The 21,885-nt window shown below is 40.1% G+C and overlaps 1 protein-coding gene and 1 pseudogene across 3 annotated transcripts in view; both read left to right on the forward strand.

Moving 5' to 3' along the window:
* Window positions 1-20,045, forward strand: part of TAOK1 (TAO kinase 1) — a 155,187-nt gene extending 135,142 nt beyond the window's left edge. For all 3 annotated transcript variants that reach the window (XM_062175210.1, XM_062175209.1, XM_062175211.1), the window contains 3 exons: window positions 942-1,154; window positions 2,522-2,704; window positions 13,400-20,045. In XM_062175210.1, coding sequence (XP_062031194.1) covers window positions 942-1,154; window positions 2,522-2,704; window positions 13,400-13,861 — 858 coding nt within the window. In that variant the 3' untranslated portion in view covers window positions 13,862-20,045. The remainder of the gene's footprint in view (window positions 1-941; window positions 1,155-2,521; window positions 2,705-13,399) is intronic.
* LOC133776786 (serine/threonine-protein kinase PLK4-like) lies at window positions 9,796-12,260 on the forward strand (annotated as a pseudogene).
* Window positions 20,046-21,885: the final 1,840 nt, after the last annotated feature.

Here is a 21,885-nt window from a genome sequence, read left to right on the forward strand (position 1 = left end):
GAAGCCAGTAACTCCATCCTGGTCTCCCACCTGGGTAATTGGGGCCCAAGCACTTGGACTGTTTTCCACTGCCTTGCCAGGCACGTTAGCGGGAGCTGGATTAGAAGCAGAGCATCTGGGGATTCAAACTGGTGTTTGAGTATGGGATGCTGATATCACAGATGGTGGCTTAACCTACTGTACCACAATGCCAGCTCCCAAATATGCTTGATTTTCAGCCTCAGCAATCTGTTAAAATGTTGTTTTGCCAATAAAATGCTTTTATATCTACTTAATTCCTCAGAAGAAGTTTAATTTTCTGTAATGAATGCAAGCAGCAATAAAAGCTCATTTTAAGGACCGGTGCTGTGGCATAGTGCGCTAGGCCTCTGCCTGCAGCGCTGGCATCCCATATAGGCACCAATTTGTGTCCCAGCTGCTCCTCTTCCTATCCAACTCTTTGCTATGGCCTAGGAAAATAGTAGAAGATGGCCTAAGTGCTTGGGCCCTTGCACACACATTGGGGAACCAAAAGAGGCTCCTGGCTCCTGGCTTTGGATTGGCCTAGCTCCAGCCATTGCGGCCATTTGGAGAGTGCATCAGTGATGGATGACCTCTCTCTCTCTGCCTCCAACCCCCATAACACTACCTCTCAAATAAATAAATAAAATATTTTTTAAAAAAGCTAATTTTAGTGTTTATTAAAGATACTACATTTGCTAGTGAAATAACATGTATTGCTTAAAGTCTGGTGATAAATGGCTATTAAATATTTTAATGTTTTAGAGTTTTTGTTGTAAAAATGCATAGAATCCAGTGTTTTGACCCAGTAGTCAAGTATGAAAGGACCTGCAACCTTATAATCTAGCCTTTTTATTTTGTCTTTCCCTTTTTATTAGCAGATAAGCAAGCATGAGGTATACCAAATGTATGTTAAAACTTATACCTTTTTTCCCCCTCAGTCTAAAGAACTCCAAATAAAGAAGCAGTTTCAGGATACCTGTAAAATCCAAACCAGACAGTACAAAGCACTAAGAAATCACCTGCTGGAGACTACACCAAAGAGTGAGCACAAAGCTGTTCTAAAACGGCTCAAGGAGGAGCAGACCCGGAAGTTAGCCATCTTGGCTGAGCAGTATGATCACAGCATTAATGAAATGCTCTCTACACAGGCTGTAAGTTTGCTTTGTTTAAGCAAAAACAAATTTAGTGCCCTTTTACTTCAACTACCTAAATGAAATCTCAGCAATTAAAGTTCTAGTTGTAAATGATAGCTCTCTTGTAGCTTGTGAAATGGTGGTGGTAGTTCACATTCTTTCTGTTCTCAGCATTGCTTGGAAATGTCATGCTGCATACAGAGTTCTTGGTGATGTACTTAGATATGAGATTCTGTATAGGTTCCCTGCTGACACAGATCTTAACAGCTTATTAAGATTAGAGCGGCTCTTTCCGCCATCTTTCCGTGCCACCAAAATGGACATGAACATCCTGACTAATGCTCTCAGGAGCATCAATAATGCCAAAAAAAAAAAAAAAAAAAAAAAGAGCTAAACGCCAAGTACTATTAGGCTATCTTTATCTTCCAAAGTCATCATCAGGTTTCTAACTGTGATGATGAAACATGGTTACATTGGCAAATTTGAAATCATTGGTGATCACAGAGCCGGGGAAATTGTTGTGAACCTCACAAGCAGGTTAAACAAGTGTGGAGTGATCAGCCCCCGATTTGACATGCAGTTGAAAGATCTAGAAAAATAGTAGAACAATGTGGTTCTATCTCGCCAGTTTGGTTTCATTGTACTGACCTCAGCTGGCATCATGGACCACAAAGACGCAAGACAAAAACACACAGGAGGGAAAATCCTGGTATTCTTTTTTCTAGGGATGAAATGCATGCTTAAAATAAAAGCTCAATGGACCAAAAAAAAAAAAATCAACAGATTTAGTAAATTGTGGTCAAAAATTAGTACTGCACTGGAAATTCAAGTGGTTGTATTTGAACACAAATATAAAACTTATCGTATATGGGAGTTGTGTAAACTTTTTCTTAAAGGACTAAGTAATAAATATTTTGGGCATTACAGACCAGTAGACAAAATTGAGGATAATGTTTGTGTAAGTATTTCAAAATCATTCTTAGCTAGTGGGCTGTTTAAAAACAACAACAATAACAAAAACAAAACAAACAGGTGGATGACCGTATTTGGCCCATAGGCTACAGTTTTCTGGATTCTGTTCTATAGTTATTTCTAGAAAGGAAGAAGAAGAGATTTAGAGTTCTGTATTACCTATAAAACCAGATTCTAGGTTTTCCTTAGGAAAAATGTGGTTATTCAAACATCCTCCAAATAGCTTATTGATAGCTTTATCATCATAATGCCATCATTGGATATTGTGCCTCTTTTTTTTAATCCAGAGATGTTTACTCTTAGAAAAGAGAACAATTGGGTGACCTGAGTAGTCTTTTCCAACACCTCTCCCTCTTTCTATGGGTCATGAATAGGTAGCTCATGGTAGAATGTAACTTTTATTTCTCTCTCAGCTACGTTTGGATGAAGCACAGGAAGCAGAGTGCCAGGTTTTGAAGATGCAGCTGCAGCAGGAACTGGAGCTGTTAAATGCATATCAGAGCAAAATCAAGATGCAAGCTGAGGCACAACACGATCGAGAACTTCGGGAGCTTGAACAAAGGGTCTCCCTCCGCAGGGCACTCTTAGAACAAAAGGTATACGTAAGAGAAAGAAGATAATTGTTCTAGTCAAATATTATTATCAAAATAATTTATAATTTTTTATATTGACAGGTTACATTAGATTTCTTTAATTGCAGTTAAGTAGGGTTTTGTGGTGATTTTTGTTGTTGTTGTTTTTCCCTTTAAAATTATTGACTCAGAGCCGGCACCGCGGCTCAACAGGCTAATCCTCTGCCTTGCGGCGCCAGCACACCGGGTTCTAGTTCCAGTCGGGGCACCGATTCTGTCCTGGTTGCCCCTCTTCCAGGCCAGCTCTCTGCTGTGGGCAGGGAGTGCAGTGGAGGATGGCCCAAATGCTTGGGCCCTGCACCCCATGGGAGACCAGGAGAAGCACCTGGCTCCTGCCGTCGGATCAGCGCAGTGCGCCGGCCGCAGCGCGCCAACCGCGGTGGCCATTGGAGAACCAACAGCAAAGGAAGACCTTTCTCTCTGTCTCTCTCTCTCACTGTCCACTCTGCCTGTCCAAAAAAAAAAAAAATTATTGACTCAGTATGAACCTACAATTAATGAGTTCTACAAGTGAAGGCAATATAATTGGTAGTAATTGCTAAAGAAAAGATGTGGGGTTATGTAAAAAGGGTCAGTTGAATTGTGAGAGTAGCAACTCTGGCCCCATGTTCCTCACTTCTTTTGTCTACCTACCTCTACCTAAGGAGGTTGGAGAAAGACTTGAATAGTGAAAAGAAAGAACTACAGTAGTTGCCTGGGAGAGGCAGGGACAAAGGATCAGGAAGATGTGCTTTACTCATACATCCTTGGCCTGGAACTTTACAGATTACTGAGGGACAGAAGATAAAACCAGTTCCACACAGTTGAAAAGTCAGGATGAAACATTGCTTCTGGAAACATTTTTACTTTGTCAGATATGTTAAAGAATAAAACTGGAGTCCCCAAATACATTTTCATCCTTTAGGGTGCTGAGGTGAGAAAGACAGAAACAGAGAATGTGTCTATGTGGGACACGTGTGAGTTGGGGAAAAGAAAAAGAATGAGATTTTGAGAGGAAATATAGCTGGTATAGTCCTAGGTACATTGGGCACTGTTAATACATGCTTAATGATCTTCCTTAAGTTGTTATTGTTTCTAGGCCATAGGCCTATAGATTTTCCTCTATTTCCTATAAATTTTATAACAAAACTAGAAGGTGTTATCATATTTGAAAATATATATTTAAAAAAATCATGTAAATCAGATGTTGCAATTTCTCTGGCATAGCTGTCTTTATTAATGGCTTCCTTAAGAGAGATACTTACCTGACTCTAAAAAAATTATCTTGGGGCCGGCGCTGTGGCTCACTTGATTAATACTCTGCCTGTGGTGCCGACATCCCATGTGGGTGCCAGGTTCTAGTCCCGGTTGCTGCTCTTCTGGTCCAGCTCTCTGCCGTGGCCCAGGAGGGGAGTGGAGGATGACCAGGGTGCTTGGGCCCCTGCACCTGCATGGGAGACCAGGAAGGCTCACCTGGCTCCTGGCTTTGGATCGGCGCAGCACCGGCCTTGGCAGCATTTGGGGAATGAACCAACAGGGGAAAGACCTTTCTGTCTCTCTCTCACTGTCTATAACTCTACCTGTCAAATAAAAAATAATAATAATAATAAAATTATCTCAAGTATTTTTCTCATTTAAGATGGGAAGGATAGAAACACACATATTTTGAGAAATCTTATTTTGTCTGATTACAACTTTCGTAGTTAAAATCCAATCTGGGCTGGCGCCGCAGCTCAATAGGCTAATCCTATTTAAGATATGTTGTATAAAATATAAGAAATCATAATTAAAAATTGGTGCTGGCTTTATATAATAGTGGGTTAAGCCACAGCCTGCAATGAGAGCATCCCATATAGGCACCACTTTGAGTCTTGGCTGCTCCACTTCGGGATAAAGTAACAAGATGGCCCATGTGCTTGGGCCCTTGCATGCGTGTATACACACACACACACACATATGAGAGAGAGAAGGAGAGAGGGAGATGTCCTTCTCCTGCAAGTTCACTTCCCAGACACCAGCAACAGCCAGAGTTGGGTCAGGCCAAAGCCAGGATCCTAGAGCTCCATAAGGGTCTCCCATGTGGGTGGCAGTGGCCCAAGCACCTGAGCAGTCCTCTGCTGCCTTTCAGGGTGTGCATTCACAAGAAGTTGGATTGGAAGTGGAGGCAGGTCTCAATCCCAGGCACTGATATGATATGTGATGCAAGCATACCAAGCAGCAGTTTACTTCCCTGCATCACAATATCTACCCCTTATTGTTTAAAAAAATTATTTTTTGAATGGCAAAGTTATCCAATTGAGGCAGATACCTTTGATTGGCTGATTTACTGCCCAAATGACCACAATGGCCAGGGCTGGCCCAGGCTGCAGCTAGGAGCCTGGAACTCTGTTTGGGGTCTCTCACATGGGTGACAGGGGCCCAAGTATCTAGGCCATCTTCTGTTGCTTTTCCAGGCACATTAGCAGGGATATGAATCAGAAGCAGAGCAGGTGAGACTTGAACCAGTGCTCATTTGGGATGCCGGCCCCAAGTTTTTGATATATAAGATATTTAAAAGAAAAAATTTTAAGTTCTTAAAGTTTATAAGTTTAATTGGTATCACTTGGGTATTTTATAGAAAGATGTTAAGATAATGAGAATTATTTTGCAAATACACAGTGTTTTCAGTTGGCAGGGAGAAGCAGAAACAGGAATTAAAATTTGTCCTTGAGGCTGGCATTATTGAACTGCATTTTTGCAGTGACCACTAATTATTGTCTTTGGCCCTAAAATGCTTTAAAATCTTAGAATTTAATGCTCTTTTACAGTTTTTTAAAACTTGCTGTTTAATATTTTAAAAACTTTTTTTAAAGATTTATTTATTTACTTATTTAAAAGGCAGAGATACAGAGAGAAGGAGAAACAGATAAAGAAGTTTTCCATCTGCTGACTTACCACGTACACTCCCGAATTGGCTGCAATGGCCGGGGCTAGGCCAGGCAAAAGCCAGGAGCTAGGAGCTTCATACAGGTCTCCCACATGGGTACAGGGGTCCAAGCACTTGGGCCATCTTCTGCTGCTTTCCAAGGCACATTAGCAGGGAGCTGGATTGGAGATGGAGGAGCTAGGACTTGAACCAGCACCCATATGGGCTGCCGACATTGCAGGCGGAAACTTAACCTTCTGCATCACAGTGCCGGCTTAAATAACTTTCTACCATAAAAAATTTTGAACATAGACAGTACAAAATATATTACAAGGAAATCCCAAGTATGTATCACCCAGCTTCAACAGGTATCAAGATTTTTTTTTTCCCCTCATCTATTCTCCCACCTCCACACACATACTTTTCAAAGGATAGCATCTAGAGTTTTATAAGAAAATCCAAGTATAGCTAGCATTTTACTCCTAAATTTGGATAGGACTTTTTGCCTTTAACATAACCATCATTCCATTGTGATGGCTAATATAATTAGTAATAATTTCTTAGTTCATGTCCAAAAATGTTTTACAGTTGATTTGTTTGGGGGCCACCATTGTCATACAGTGGATTAAGCTGCCACCTGCGATCCGACGTCTCATATGAGTTCTGGTTTCTGTCCTGGCTGTTCCACTTTTGATCCAGCTCCCTGATAAATATACCTGGGAAAGCAGAGGAAGGTGGCCTGAGTGCTTGGGCCTCTGCCACCCATGAAGGAGACCAAGATGGACTTCCTGGTTCCTGGCTTTTGCCTGGCCCAGCCCTGGTTGTTGAGCCCATTTGGGGAGTGAATCAGCAGATGGAAGATCTCTTGTCTGTTCCTCTTTCTCTCTGTAACTCAGCCTTTTAAATAAATAAATCTTTTTTTTTTTTTTAAAGTGGTTTATTTGGATTGAGGCTCAAACAAGCTCTGCACATTGCTTTTAGTCTGTAAAAATTTCCCCTTCCCTTTTTCAAGAAGATTATGGGGGCTGGCATTGTTGCACAGAGGGTTAAACCACTGTCTGCTTCACCAGCATCCCATGTGAGTACCTGTTCAAGTCCTGGCTGCTCTGCTTTCAGTTCAGCTCTCTGATAACATGCCTGGGATAGTAGAAGATGTCCCCAGTACTTGGGCCCCTGCCACCTATGTGGGAGATGGAGTTCTAAACTCTGGGCTTTGGTCTGGCCCAGCCCCAGCCACTGCAACAATTTGGGAAGTGAACCAATGGATAGAAGATCTCTTTCTGTCTCTGTCTTTCCCTCTCCCTCTCTGTAACTCTGCCTTTCAATATAAATAAATCTTAAGCAAAAAAAGAATAAAAAGGAAATTATGGATTAGATCATTTGTTCTTAGAAATTCAGAATGTGATTTGACTGCATACTCATGGTGTCATTTAATGTTTTCTTGACTCCTCTATTTAAAATATCCATGTGTGTGAGGCTTCTTCACAAAAGTCATAGAGAGAAGTTGGCTCATTTCATCTCTCTGTTGGAGGCTGTGTTTTCTGTCTTTATGGGCTGTTTAGTTATTTTCAGGCTCCTTTGGAGTAACTAGAGAGTCCAGCACTCTTTTACCTGAGAGCCAAACACCTAAGAGGTGTAACGCAACTGCTGTGGACCCACCAGGAAAGTGTAATCCAACCTGGTCTGCAGAATCTTTTTGGATTTCTGTGGGAGAAAATTCTGAGGATTCAGAAATGTTAACAAAGGATGTTGGCCAGCGCCGTGGCTCACTAGGCTAATCCTCCGCCTTGCGGCACCGGCACACCAGGTTCTAGTCCCAGTCGGAGCACCGGATTCTGTCCCGGTTGCCCCTCTTCCAGGCCAGCGCTCTGCTGTGGCCCGGGAGTGCAGTGGAGGATGGCCCAAGTGCTTGGGCCCTGCACCCCATGGGAGACCAGGAGAAGCACCTGGCTCCTGCCATCGGATCAGCGCAGTGCGCCGGCCGCAGCGCGCCAACCGCGGCGGCCATTGGAGGGTGAACCAATGGCAAAGGAAGACCTTTCTCACTGTCCACTCTGCCTGTCAAAAAAAAAAAAAAAAAGGATGTTAGTAAGTTGATGCTCAACCCTTCTGCCAAATTCCCTTCACCTGTAACCAGAAGATCCACCTCAACAGTCTCACAGAGCTGTCAAGATGATATTCCAGAGGCCCAAAAGGAGGAGAGGTGTAGGGACATTATTATCTGAGTGGAGAGAGCAACTGGCCAAGCTGAGTTACCTCTCAATGTACAGATATTCACAGCTTAAAAAAGAATGCAGAGAGGTTGTTCCTAATTGAGTTCATAGTGAATGAAGAAGTGAGCTGTTCAGATGTTGCTGCAGTTACTGCCTATCTCATGGATGGGATCCATCAGAGAATGCTAAGATAGCAATGGATTATGACAAAAAGTCATTTTAAGCATAATCTCTATTTTACTGTTCTTGCTAGTAATTTTACACAGTAGAACACTATTCTATGTTAAGATAGACTTGTATAGCAATAATTTTTGATAACCTATAATATTAGTTGTAATTGTCTTTTTCTTCCTATCTGAGTACCAGTGATTTATATGGAATCTGTAGTTTGAATGTATTTGAATGACTTCCAATGTCATTTAGTTCTTTTTGTCTTTCTGGTTTGACCCAGAGAAGCACCAATAAGTTTCAAGTATTCCCATGTGGTTTAGAAGACTAAAGGCAGTGAGATGAAACCCAGCACCAAGAATTGTGCAGAATGACTTGTGGGAAAGGAATGTAAAGAAAACATTGGATGTTTTGTCTAGAGCATAATAATTAGGACAGATAATTAGATGTTCTGATTTTCAAATGTTTGAATTGCAATAAAAGGAAGTTTAAAAAAAAAAGATTTTGAGGCCGGCGCCGTGGCTCACTAGGCTAATCCTCTGCCTTGCGGCGCCGGCACACCGGGTTCTAGTCCCGGTCGGGGCACCAATCCTGTCCCGGTTGCCCCTCTTCCAGGCCAGCTCTCTGCTGTGGCCAGGAAAGTGCAGTGGAGGATGGCCCAAGTCCTTGGGCCCTGCACCCCATGGGACCAGGAGAAGCACCTGGCTCCTGCCATCAGATCAGCGCGGTGCGCCGGCCGCAGCGCACTACCGCGGCGGCCATTGGAGGGTGAACCAACGGCAAAAAGGAAGACCTTTCTCTCTGTCTCTCTCTCTCACTGTCCACTCTGCCTGTCAAAAAAAAAAAAAAAAAAAAAAAGATTTTGTTTTTATTTTACTTGAAAGAGTTACTCCAAGAGAGAAGGAGAGACAGAGAGAGAGAGAGGTCTTAGAGGTCTTCCATCCGCTGGTTCCTCCCCAGATGGCTGCAACTGCCAGAGCTGTGCAGATCTGAAGCCAGGAGCTAAGAGCCAAGAGCTTCTTCCAGGTCTCCCATGTGGGTGCAGGGCCCAAGGGCTTGGGCCATCTTCCACTGCTTTCCCAGGCCAAAGCAGAGAACTGGATCAGAAGTGGAGCAGCCGGGACTCGAACCAGCATCCGTATGGGATGCTGGCACTGCAGGCGGCAGCTTTACCCACTATGCCACTGTGCAGGCCCCTAAAAGGAAGTTTTGATGTGCTGTTTCAAAAAAAAAAAAGGTCATGGGGAATATATATTATGAGAAAGTTATGTGTGATTTTAAATTTATTTTTGCACCAAAATAAATATGTTTTGGGTTTTTGTGGTTTTTTTTAAGATTTTATTCAGTTATTTGAGAGGTAGAGTTACAAAGAGAGGGGGAGAGAGAGAGAGAGAGAGAGAGAGAGAGAGAGAGAGGAAGGTCTTCCATCTACTAGTTCACTCCCCAAATGGCCACAATGTCCAGGGCTGAGCCAATCAGGAGCCAAGAGCCAGGAGCTTCTTCCAGGTCTCCCATGTGCGTGCAGGGACCCAAGCACTTGGGCCATCTTCCACTGGTTTCTCAAGCCAGAAACAGAGAACTGGATCAGAAGATCAGCCAGGGCACGAACCAGCATCCATATGGATGCCAGTGCCACAGGCAGAGACTTTAGCCTACTGCACCACAGCAGTGTTCCCTGTTTTGGGATTTTTTAAGGCTTATTTAAGAAGCAGAGAGAGATAGATACTAATATTAGCCAAAGGTAGGTATTTCTTCACACATTAAAGTAGTTTTGATCCTGGCTTTCTGCTAATGTGAAAATACATTACCAATTGAAACATCCTTCTATTTTGGAGCTTTATAATTATTTTGAAGATAACAACTATGTATACCTGGTATTAGAAATGTGTCATAATGGAGAAATGAAGAGGTATCTAAAAAACAGAATGAAACCCTTCTCAGATAATGAAACTCGACACTTCATGTACCAGATCATCACAAGACTGTTGTATCTTCATTCTCATGGTATATTGCACCTGGACCTCACATGTAATATGAACATCAAGATTGCTGACTTTGGGTTGGCAACACAATTGAAAATGCCGCATGAAAAGCACTATACTTTATGTAGAACTCCTAATTACATTTCACCAGAAATTGCAACTTGAAAGTGCACATGGACTTGAATCTGATGTTTGATCCTTGGGTTGTATGTTTTATACATTACTTATTAGGAGACCACCTTTTGACATTGACACAATCAAGAACACCTTAAATAAAGTAGTATTGGCAGATTATGAAATGCCAGCTTTTTGTCATGAGAGGCCAAGGACCTTATTCACCAATTACTTCGTAGAAATCCAGTGGATCGTTCACGTCTGTCTTCAGTAATGGACCATCCTTTTATGTCTAGAAATTCTTCAACAAAAAATAAAGATTTAGGAACTGTAGAAGACTCCATTGATAGTGAACATGCTACGATTTCTGCTGCAGTTACAGCTTCTTCCAGTACCAGTATAAGTGGTAGTTTATGTGACAGAAGAAGACTTTCGATTGGTCAGCCACTCCCAAATAAAATGACTGTATTTCCAAAGAATAAAAATTCAAGTGATTTTCTTCTGCAGGAGATGGAAGCAGTTTTTATACTCAGTGGGGAAATCAAGAAACTGGTGATAGTAGAAGGGGTAGAGTATCCAAGATGCAGAGGAAAGGCCACATTCTCGATATCTTCATAGAGCCCATTCCTCAGATAGATCTGAGACTTACAGCACTCGAGCAAAGATATGTACAATGGAAAATTGGCCGGCGCCGCGGCTCAATAAGCTAATCCTCCGCCATGTGGCGCCGGTACACCGGGTTCTAGTCCCGGTTGCCCCTCTTCCAGGCCAGCTTTCTGCTATGGCCCGGGAGTGCAGTGGAGGATGGCCCAAGTGCTTGGGCCCTGCATCCCATGGGATACCAGGAGAAGCACCTGGCTCCTGCCTTCAGATCAGCGCGGTGCGCCGGCCGCAGTGCGCCGTTCGCAGTGGCCATTGGAGGGTGAACCAACGGCAAAGGAAGACCTTTCTCTCTGTCTCTCTCACTGTCCACTCTGCCTGTCAAAAATAAAAAAAAAAGGCCGGCGCCGTGGCCCAACAGGCTAATCCTCCACCTAGAGGCGCCGGCACACCAGGTTCTAGTCCCGGTCGGGGCGCCGGATTCTGTCCCGGTTGCCACTCTTCCAGGCCAGCTCTCTGCTGTGGCCAGGGAGTGCAGTGGAGCATGGCCCAAGTGCTTGGGCCCTGCACCCCATGGGAGACCAGGATAAGCAACTGGCTCCTGCCTTCGGAACAGCGTGGTATGCCGGCCGCAGCTCACCAGCTGCGGCGGCCATTGGAGGGTGAACCAACGGCAAAAGGAAGACCTTTCTCTCTGTCTCTCTCTCTCACTCTGCCTGTCCACTCTGCCTGTCAAAAAATAAAATAAATAAAAATAAATAAAATAAAAAAGATATGTACAATGGAACGGTGTCATTCAGAAGAAATGCTTTTGAAGTCAAAAAGATCAGAAGTAGATGAAAATGAAGAGAGATACTTACCCACAAACAGCAATGTCAGTATTTTTCACTTATTTTATTTTTTGGTAAACCAGTAAACACTGTGCTAATGTAATTAAAGTTTCGACTAACCTAATGGGTTTCTCAGGATAATGAATGATACTTAAAACATCGTCAGGTGGTCCTGAGGTACTTCTCAATTATCCTTTTTCAAAAAAAAAAAATTTGTTCAAAGGGAGGGTGACAGAGGGAGAGATAGACATCTTCTACTGGCTGTTCACTCCCCAAATGGCAGTGGTGATCAGGGGTGGGTCAGGCCAAACCCAGGAGCTAGGAAATTCATGTGAGTGGCCGAGGCCCAAGTTCTTGGGCCATGATCTGCTGCTTTGGAAGGTGCATTAAGAGACTTTGAATCAGAACTGGAGAAGCCAGGACTTGAATCAGCACTCTGATATAGGGTGCCAGCATTGCAGGTGGCAGGTTAGTTCACTGTTCCACACCAGCCCCAGATCTTCATTTTTCGATAGGAAAATTAGAATAACTGAATTATGCTTTAAATTTTCCTTTAAAAGTTAGTATGTTTATAAATGGGTTTATAGCATGTATTTAATACTTGAGTACTTTTAGTTTCCGTTTCTCTTTTATATAGAACAGGAATCCAGTGCAAAGTACCATGTAAATATGTCTGTAATAGTGATTATACACATTGAAAGACAGGAGTTGAGCCTTAGTGATAAGTAATCATAGTATTCGCTACTTCTAACATGAAAACTAACTGTTTAGTTATTGCAGCTTTTTTTTTTTTTTTCCTGATTTTTAGAGCAGTAGCCATCTAGAAACATCACAATGGGCATTTTGACATGGAAGTTTAGCTTTTTAGAGACAATTATTCAAATAGTGTTTTCTACAATTCTAAAATTTTCAGGTGTTCAAATAAAGATATCCTTTTCTATTTCTAATATTTTTTATTAAAAATGTACATGATGATTTTTGATTTAAAAAAGTTCTTCAGCTTTTAGAAAATTGCTGCATATTTTTCTTTTTTGCTTTTCACTTTAGACTTTGGAAGTCTTTTGAAAGTCAGAGATACCATCCCAGAGAGAAGGAGAGACAGAGAGGGAGAGAGAGAGAGTTCTTCCATTCACTGGTACACTCCCCAATTGGCCGCAACGGCCAGAGCTGCACTGATCAGGAGCCAGGAGCTTCTTCCAGGTCTCCCACATGGGAACAGGGGCCCAAGCACTTGGGCCATCCTCCACTGCTTTCCCAGACCATAGCAGAGAGCTGGATCGGAAGTGGAGCAGCCGGGTCTCAAACTGGCACCCACATGGGATGCTGGCACTGCAGGCTGCAGCTTTACCCGCTACACCACAGCACTGGCCCCTGGAATATATTTTTGTGTATAGATGAAGTTCCATTTTTATTTCCTTCCAGATAGTTGGCTAGTTGTGTTTGTTTAAAAAGCCATCTTTTTTTATTGGATTAGAAACTGCTTTGTCCTGCATTAAAGACCAACAAACTGGAATCTGCATTCTATTTCCATTTCAGCTGTTTATTCCTACACCAATATTTCTTTTATTAGTGTCTATTAGTATGTGTCTGCTATCCAGTACGGCTGGTTATCCCCTCACTTGTTTTCATTTTCCACCTACTTTTTTGCCTAATGGATTTAGTAACCATTAATGATAGTTGCCTTTATTTATTATTTCAGTAGAAATTATTTTTAATAATCTTTAAAATTATTCCCTTGGCTTTTTGATTTTTTTATTTTTTTAAGTGTATATCCATACAGTAGCCACTTGAAAGCTGAGTAATTATTGCTTCCTCAGTTAATAATTTTTTAAATAATTCTTTTGCTTGTCTTCTCTAACCCTCAACAGATTGAAGAAGAGATGTTGGCTTTACAGAATGAACGCACAGAAAGAATACGAAGCCTGCTGGAACGTCAAGCCAGAGAAATTGAAGCTTTTGACTCTGAAAGCATGAGACTAGGTTTTAGTAACATGGTTCTTTCTAATCTCTCCCCTGAGGCATTCAGCCACAGCTACCCAGGAGCTTCTGGTTGGTCTCACAATCCTACTGGGGGTCCAGGACCTCACTGGGGTCATCCCATGGGTGGCCCACCACAAGCTTGGGGGCATCCAATGCAAGGTGGACCCCAGCCATGGGGTCACCCCTCGGGGCCAATGCAAGGGGTACCTCGAGGTAGCAGTATGGGAGTCCGCAATAGCCCCCAGGCTCTGAGGCGGACAGCTTCTGGGGGACGGACGGAGCAGGGCATGAGCAGAAGCACGAGTGTCACTTCACAAATATCCAATGGGTCACATATGTCTTATACATAACTTAATAATTGAGAGTGGCAATTCCGCTGGAGCTGTCTGCCAAAAGAAACTGCCTACAGACATCGTCACAGCAGCCTCCTCACTTGGGTACTACAGTGAGGAGCTGAGTGCACATGGTATATTTTATTCATTTTTGTAAAACGTTCTGTTTTGTGTTTACTGATTGGGATGTCATAGTATTTGGCTGCCGGGTTTTGTTTTGGTTTTTAAACTTTCGGGGAATTTTTGGAAAGGGGAATTGGTATTAAACATATGAATGTATGTGTGTGTGTGTTTATACACGCACTCATATACACACACATCATGCATGTGGTACAAAGAAATTGGCTACATAGGGGGTATTTTCTGAACACTGCAAAAAATAAAATGCAGCAAAATGGAAGTTTGTGAAAAGATCTAAGCCTTCCTCTTTATCCCAAATTCTTATGAACCACTCACAGCAGGCAGCATTTGCTGAATAAGTTATTATGGAACACCCTGCATCCCCTCACCAGTGTATTTTCTTTATTAAATTCTTTTGACTTCTCAGCCTCATTTGGAATGACTAAAAGAAATCCATAAACACTAAAGGATTGCATTGACTTTTTCAGGTGGTAGAAACAACTTAGTTCCTTTTCTGAATGCTTTGTAGATTTGTCAGTGATTTTTGTCCATTCAGTTGTGCCTTCTTGTGTCACAGTGAAGTGGAAGTGGCTAAGGAGATGACGAGTTGTGTGGGAATTGCATTAACCTGTGAACCTGCAAAGGGGAAGTCCAGAAGGGTGAGAGGGGCCTTGGAAAGGTCATTTGATGAATACGTCTGATGTCCGAGTGAGGATATGAAGCCTGTATATCCTGGCGTTTTGTTGCTTATACTGTGATATCTCATCCTAGCTACGCTCTAGAATCCCCAAGACCCCAGACAGTTCTTCTGCTTTATACAATTAACAAAGACACACAGCCAATATACATCAAATGCCAGAGGTATTTGAATGATGCCATATTTGCAAAACTGCCATGTATTGAAATTCTCATCACACTACTTCAACATAATTTGTTTATCCCCTTTGGCTTATGGGATTTCCTGTTTACAAGTAGAATAGCCAATTATTTAAATCTTTAATTGCCATAGTGAACCAGGAGTCACTGAGCCAATGACTTTACCAGCTGCTGACTAATCCTCATCACCACTGTAGATTTTTGCCACATGCACAGGTCCTCCTTTTTTTTTTTTTTTTTTTTCCTTCTAGTTGCTATTTTTGTTGCTGCAGTACTTTACAAACTTCTAGTTCATTGAGACTTAGTGACTATTTGGCATCATATTAACATCACACAATAGGAAACACCACTTCCAGAAGTCTCAAGCCTCAGTGCTGAAGTACTACTGAAAAGGAACTAGGAAGTTTGGCAAATTAAAAAAAGGGGGAATGGGTGGTTATTGTGGTCAGGGAATCTCTTGACAAAAAGTAACATTATTTGGGGAGGGAGGGACAGCATATTTTGTTTTGTTTTACAATGAAGGATCAACCCAATGTTGAAAGCGGGTGTTATTTGGTATTCTATTACGTGTATGGAAATTGAATTGGAGGTAGGTGGGAACTGTGAATATGACTTAAAGGAAAAGAGTGTCGATTTCAGTGACAGATTGGAGTTTCTTGCAAGTTCTTGTCCTCTGCCCAGTTGTCTTGAAGGGTCCTTGCTGCTAACACTGGATCCTGCTTTTCATATAGTCAGAGAGCTCCAAGGTAGAACTAAATCTCTCTCAATAATATTCTTCATTTAGACCAAATTAATGACCAAATAATAATCTATCACTGTTGAAGTCTTGGTTTTTCTTAACCGAATTTTAAATCTCCAGGTATGTCAGCCCAGTCTCTACAAGTCTGCTCCTTTAAGAGTTTCTGACATTGATTTGAAGGTAACTGGAAGAAATATTAATATTTTAGTGTAAATATTTTTAAAACCAAGATTACAGTGGAATTTACACACAGTTTTAGAGTGTTCCCTGTAACACTCTGATTTACTATCCTGGTGGCCATCCTTCAGGTGGTCACTGTTATATAAACATGAATGAAATGTAAGAGATTTTTTTTTCTTACTATATTTTTTGCATTCAAAGACAAGTTAACATACAATGTTTGGAACAAATTGAGAAATCTACCTATTTGGAGCAAAATAATTAGAGAGCTTTACAGTTTACTAAAATGTTCAAAAAGTATAATGGAATTTGATACCTTTAAAATAATTCTTCATATATCTGGCCCCTCTGTACTACTAGAAAAATAAAACAGGGAAACAGGTCAGTTTTGTGTGCAAAACTCTTTAAATCCCAAATACTACCAGTGATACATTTTAAAATCCAGTTGTGAATGTAAATTAGTGAAACTGAATTACTGAGCCCATTCAGAGTAATATGTATTTATATAAAAGCATGATTGAATCTTGACTCCAAATGTCTGTCCAGTAGGGCTTTTATTTAATTGTGTGGCAACCAGTTTTACATATAGGTCAGGACTATTAATCCAGATTTATACTATTAATTTTTAATTCAAATATATATATAGTTTGCAAAAATGATTCAAATGAATTGGTTTGTGTGTGTTTATAAGATCTGACTTCTAAGGGATCTCATACGTGGTAGGAATCATCAGAGAGTAATGCTTGCAGCAGGAAAATTTGAAAGGTTTTGAGATTTCCTAAAGAAAGAGTAAGCACTTTGCTCAGTCAATGTGCAAATCTCAACATTTGATCAAATTAACACTACCTCCTTCCCAGTGTTGGTGTTAACTCATTATATGTTTAAGAGAAATAAAAATGTGGGAAATATGTATACCATATCATAAGTTATAAATGCTATATCTGGTATCCAGAGCCTGACAGTAAAAAGTTTCTTGTGTTTGCTCCCTCTCCCTTTTTTGAGGTTAGCATTTTAAAAATGCAAATCCTCTTGAAATAAATAAATTATCTCTAATTGGATTCCCTTCCCTTTGAATGTGTTTTTTCCTCCTTATTAAAGTCAGCTCTGATCCCAAATTATAGTATCTGATAATATTGTCCTTACATAGGTAATGTTAGCTGAAAACTGTGTTTATATGGTTTTTATTCAGAGCTTCTATTCTTTTTAGTAATTTCTGTACCCAGAGATGAATAGTCCTCCATTTGAAGCTGCACTCACAGAAGCAACATGCTTCATAATCTCAAGTCAAGGATTTATTGATAAATTGAAGTGTTTAACATAGTCCTTATTACTTTTGGCTGCCTAGACATCAGGTAAATACCATTCAGTCCACTAAAGAAACTATCCTGGATACTCCCTCCAACTCCATGAATTTTTCCTCACCCTCTTTTCAAAAACTGAAAAATTATGACTATCTTTTTCAGACCATAAGGCAGACTTTAGTTACTTTCTGCTTCTGTAAGTACTAAATGTCTAGCATTTTAAACTTTTATAGAATACATGTGTTGGACACTGGAATAATACTATTTATTTTCACCTGTGAAAAATAACTTCATTGTACTTGAAACACCTCCTTTGCATTTCTCCATTTGTGCCATTCACTAGTGGAAATAAATTGTATTATACCATCATCTACTGGCTTTTTAAAACTGTGTTTAATATGCACATTTTTGGTATAGCTATTATCATTTGTATGTATATATTGTATATACATATGAGTGTCTATATGTGTATAGATAGATGGATGTAACTCATACTGTACATTTCCATCAGGGCGCTTAAGGTTCTGTTGTTTTTGTTTGGTTTTGTTATTTCAGTCCTCAGTTAAGGCAAGAATGCCAGTGCTTCTTACAAATGAGTACTCTGGGTTGATATTTATGAGAAGGTGATCATTAGATGCAATCTTTTCCTTTTTAATCCCCTCTTAGCACTTGTGTGAGTGAAGAGAAAGTTAAGCAGAATATGGAACCATAATTTGCGATTTAGTAAAATAGTGCTGGGGAAGGAGCCATTTCATGTTGTGATTCAATAAAAGATAAGTGATGCGGAGAGAAATGAACCATAGCAAGTTAAGAACACTGGTGGTGATTCCTCTGCAAAGATGATTTAAAAACCAATAAATCACAACCTTCTATGTAGTCTCTATACATACTTCTTAGTAGTGATGCCATTGATCCTCCTATTCTTTTATTCCATTAATATTAATAATTATATATTTTGATGAGGATCAGAAGAGCAAAGAGAAATACTGCTAAAGTATCTAACATTCTCCTAAACTGTAAAGTCTACAGGAAATGGCCACTGGGAGAGAGAAATATGGTATTGGTGTGAGGTGCTTTCTCCTTTTAGCTGCCTCTTCTTGCTTGCTAATAGTAAGTTCTTTGTGCACCTTCTACCCATTCTGAGCCACTACTATTCAAGCAGAGATTTGGCCCAACACAGCAATCCTTTCCTTGGAGGCTTATATAGTCCTGTGTTTTGTCCCATGCTCACAATGTGAAGTATCTTAGTGTGTAGTCAAGTCAGAAAATAATGTATGTAAGGTATATAAGTGTGAATCTTCTATACTGATGGAAGAAGAGGATTTCATTTTGTAGATAGAAAAGAGCCTTCTCTAAGGAGCAAGGTCAAAACTTGGGCTGTCATCTTCGAGCTGCTTACCAAAATACAGATTGTTATTGAAGAGAAACAAAATCAGTTTTGTTTTCCCCATCTAACTTAAGTGTCCCAACCAGGTTGTAGCACTGCCTTTTAAAAGGCATTTACTCATTCTTAGTTGTTAAGAACTGGACATTTCCCACCCTCAGATTCCTTATAGAGTGAAGAGTGTTCTGTACACTTAGCAGACTTGCCTCTTGTATGCAAGGACTACTGATTGAAGTCTGTTTTGCTGTGTGTGGTTATGTTGTCTGCACTTTGATGAAATCACTACAAATAGGTCTACATTGGAAATGACTTTTAGTTTTATTAAACACTGTCTGGAAAAAGAAAGTGAAGCTGAGAAATCTTCCTTTATTGTGTATTTGTATTTTCTACTGAATTCTGGTAGCCCCCTGTAAAGTCAAGTTGACTAATTTTTTCCTCATTTATATTTAGACTTCAAAATTTCATTCAAACAAAGGAACAGAACCCATTTGGCCTAAGAGTAGACTTCACATCATAAGAAATTTTATAAATTAGTATGCACCTTATCTGCCTATTGTGGGTTTCTTAAGCTTGCACTTCCACCCACCCATAGATATCCTTTAGAGAGAATAAAGGCAGAGAATTACTGGGGAGCCATTTACTATGTCACCATCACTGTTTGCCAGCTATCCAAATTTTGTAAAGCTTCCGAGATTTGTGTGTGTGCGTGTGTATCTGTTGGAGTGTATTTTTTGTTTTGTTTTTAAAAATACAAAGGGTTCTTTAAAAAGAGAAGAGGGTTAAATTTGCTCTGAAATGGCAGGATGCCCACCAAACTTAGAAGTCTGAACATCTGTAGGTAGTTTGCCATGAAAAGTGGAAAGTGTGATGTTATGAGTGAATGAAGAAGGGTATCAATAGCCCAAGGATTTCCCCCAAAGTACGGGTAATTCAACCTGCACAGTTTCCTTTCACTCATAGTTTTTAGCAATTATGAGTGAAAAATCCTGTAATTATCTGTAAATATGTAGCTAACAAATTGACTTAGTTTCTGTATTTTTTTGTTTTTGTACTAAAGTTTATAGCTCTGTGCCCCTTAGAGAGGAGTTGCTGTCATTGCCAGTTGTGGTCCTAGCATCTAATCCTGAAATCATCCTAGGTGACATTTTTAGAATTAATGCCTAAGTGTTGTTACACAGGGAGAAATGAAGCTTAATCATTGGTCAGGTTTGAAGTCTTTTAAAGCGAAATAATTTTATTTAATATAATGATTACATGTCCTCAGTCTGAATGAGGTAAGGAACCGCCCTCCCCCAGTGGCCATGTTTACAGAAGTGTGTTTTGTCTGTGAAGTGCAAGTGTTTGAATGTTGATGTAAATTATGCAAGTGATAACATTATGGTTTGGGACTGTTTATTGGGCTCTGTAACTGAATTTGCAAATGAAATGAACTATGCTTATTGCTGGCACATTGATCCCATTTCTGGAACATTTGTCCTGATTCCAGAGCTACATATATTCCTTTTGCATTATCCCCACTTAACCTCCCTTTCTGTGATATGCCTTGTAGCCAAGGTATTGAAGACTGGTGAACATAGCTGAGGGAAATGCATTTCGTAAAAATCCATAAACCCTCAATTGTATGCTTTCAGTATTTGTGTTTATATGTTTCTATGGCAACTCTGAGGTCAGTGGTTTAGAAATGAGATACCAATGTTAATGAAAAGTGTGTACTCTTTGCTTTTGCATGGCTTGGCTTAGTATTCAAGGTATATTAGGGCCACTTGAAAGCATGAAGACCAGTTATATGGGAACAGGTTTCTCTCAGTGGCACATTTTGCTTTTTCTGAGCCCTCAAAGACATTGCCTAGACATGAACATTACTGTTATTATAAATTGCACATGGTCATGGAGTGAATAAAAAGGGTGTGATTAAAAAGGATGTAACTGCCTAACACTTGCAGATTCTGGCTGGTCTTTGTGGTGATTTGGCACATATCAAAAGACCTAGGGGATATTAGATCCCTTCTAACCCATTTTTTGGTCATAGTCAAGTACATTTAGTTTATAAAGATGTTGGCTGCCCATGGTGTATTGCCACACAGCCTTCTCTGGGTGCCCATTCCAAATGTACTCTTTCCTTGCATTTCATAGTATCAAAGAAACCACCACTCCTTCTTCCTAATAGCATTTTATGATTCTTATTCCACATTAAATGGGAATTGTGCCTATTTAGAGTGCCCCTCTAATTAATTACAGATGTCCCAAAATAATCCAAGCCAGAGACATAAGGTGGGAAAACATTTCAAAAAAAGAAAAGTCCACTTGAGGCCAGTAATTTACCTGACAAGGTATTTTATCCCAGTATCTTGACACTTGAGGAATGAGCCTATTAGGAGTTACAAGTGGTTTCCTAGAGTAAAACCTAAATGAGGAGGGATGTGTGGGGTTTCTATTAGGATGTAAGTTTGTTCTTATTTTACCTTTTCTTTTATGATCTTTTCCCGCTAAGTGAAAACAGGTTAATTCGTCTTCGTTTTGTTTTTTTGTTTTTTTTTAGTATTTTCTAGGGAAATTTCAACAAAAGCAATGGTCTGATGTAAATAACATTTTAAAGTATAGTGCACATAACTTCCCAGACTGTTCGAATCAGATAATTTGTAAATGCTTTAGAGTTTTTTAAATTAACACTTGTGTTGCTAAATCCTATTTATGTAAGTCTGCTAAGATTTTTAACCCACTTAAAACTTCAAACAAACATTTAAATAATGGATGGGTTTCTGTGAGCAATTGAGCTTTCAGAACCCCCATGTTTTAGTTTATGAAACGGTGTAATGCGCATTATTGAGGTTGGAGAGACTATGAGAAATATGTATAGTGTATATTTTAAAACAGCTTTGCTTGTATTGTGAAGATTTAAAAACAAACTTGAGATTTTTAACATAACTATTAACACAGTTTTAACATAAGTTATCCCACTGGGTTTAAGAGCATCTTGAATGTATAATCCTTTTTGTAACCCAGGTTGGTTTCTGCTTTTACCAGTCATCCAAACATATTATTTATGTTTTTAGTTTTATGTACTCATTTCCCTTTGTTTTTCTCAAACAGCATGATTTTTTTGCACATGTAGAAATTTTTAAAAAGAAAAACTAATACATCATTTTCTCTGGATTTTCTTCACTTCTATCTTCCCTTCTACTAACCCTTCCTTAAAGGCCATATCACTCCATTTGCATTATTTGTGCAAATGCCAGGGTTGGTTTTTATTTTTATTTTTGCTATTTACCTTTTAAAAAATGCTTCAGTCGCTTTTTTATTTAAAAAAAAAAAAAAGAAAGAAAAAAAGCTGTAACCTTATCATTTCTGAGTAGACCATTGAGAGACTAATGCACACCTGAATAGCCCAGGACCAGCTTTGGTGTCTAAAGGGAATATTCTAAGCAAAAGGTTCCTTCCTAAA

This window comes from Lepus europaeus, chromosome 18 (genome assembly GCF_033115175.1).
Source record: "Lepus europaeus isolate LE1 chromosome 18, mLepTim1.pri, whole genome shotgun sequence".
NCBI lineage: Eukaryota > Metazoa > Chordata > Mammalia > Lagomorpha > Leporidae > Lepus > Lepus europaeus.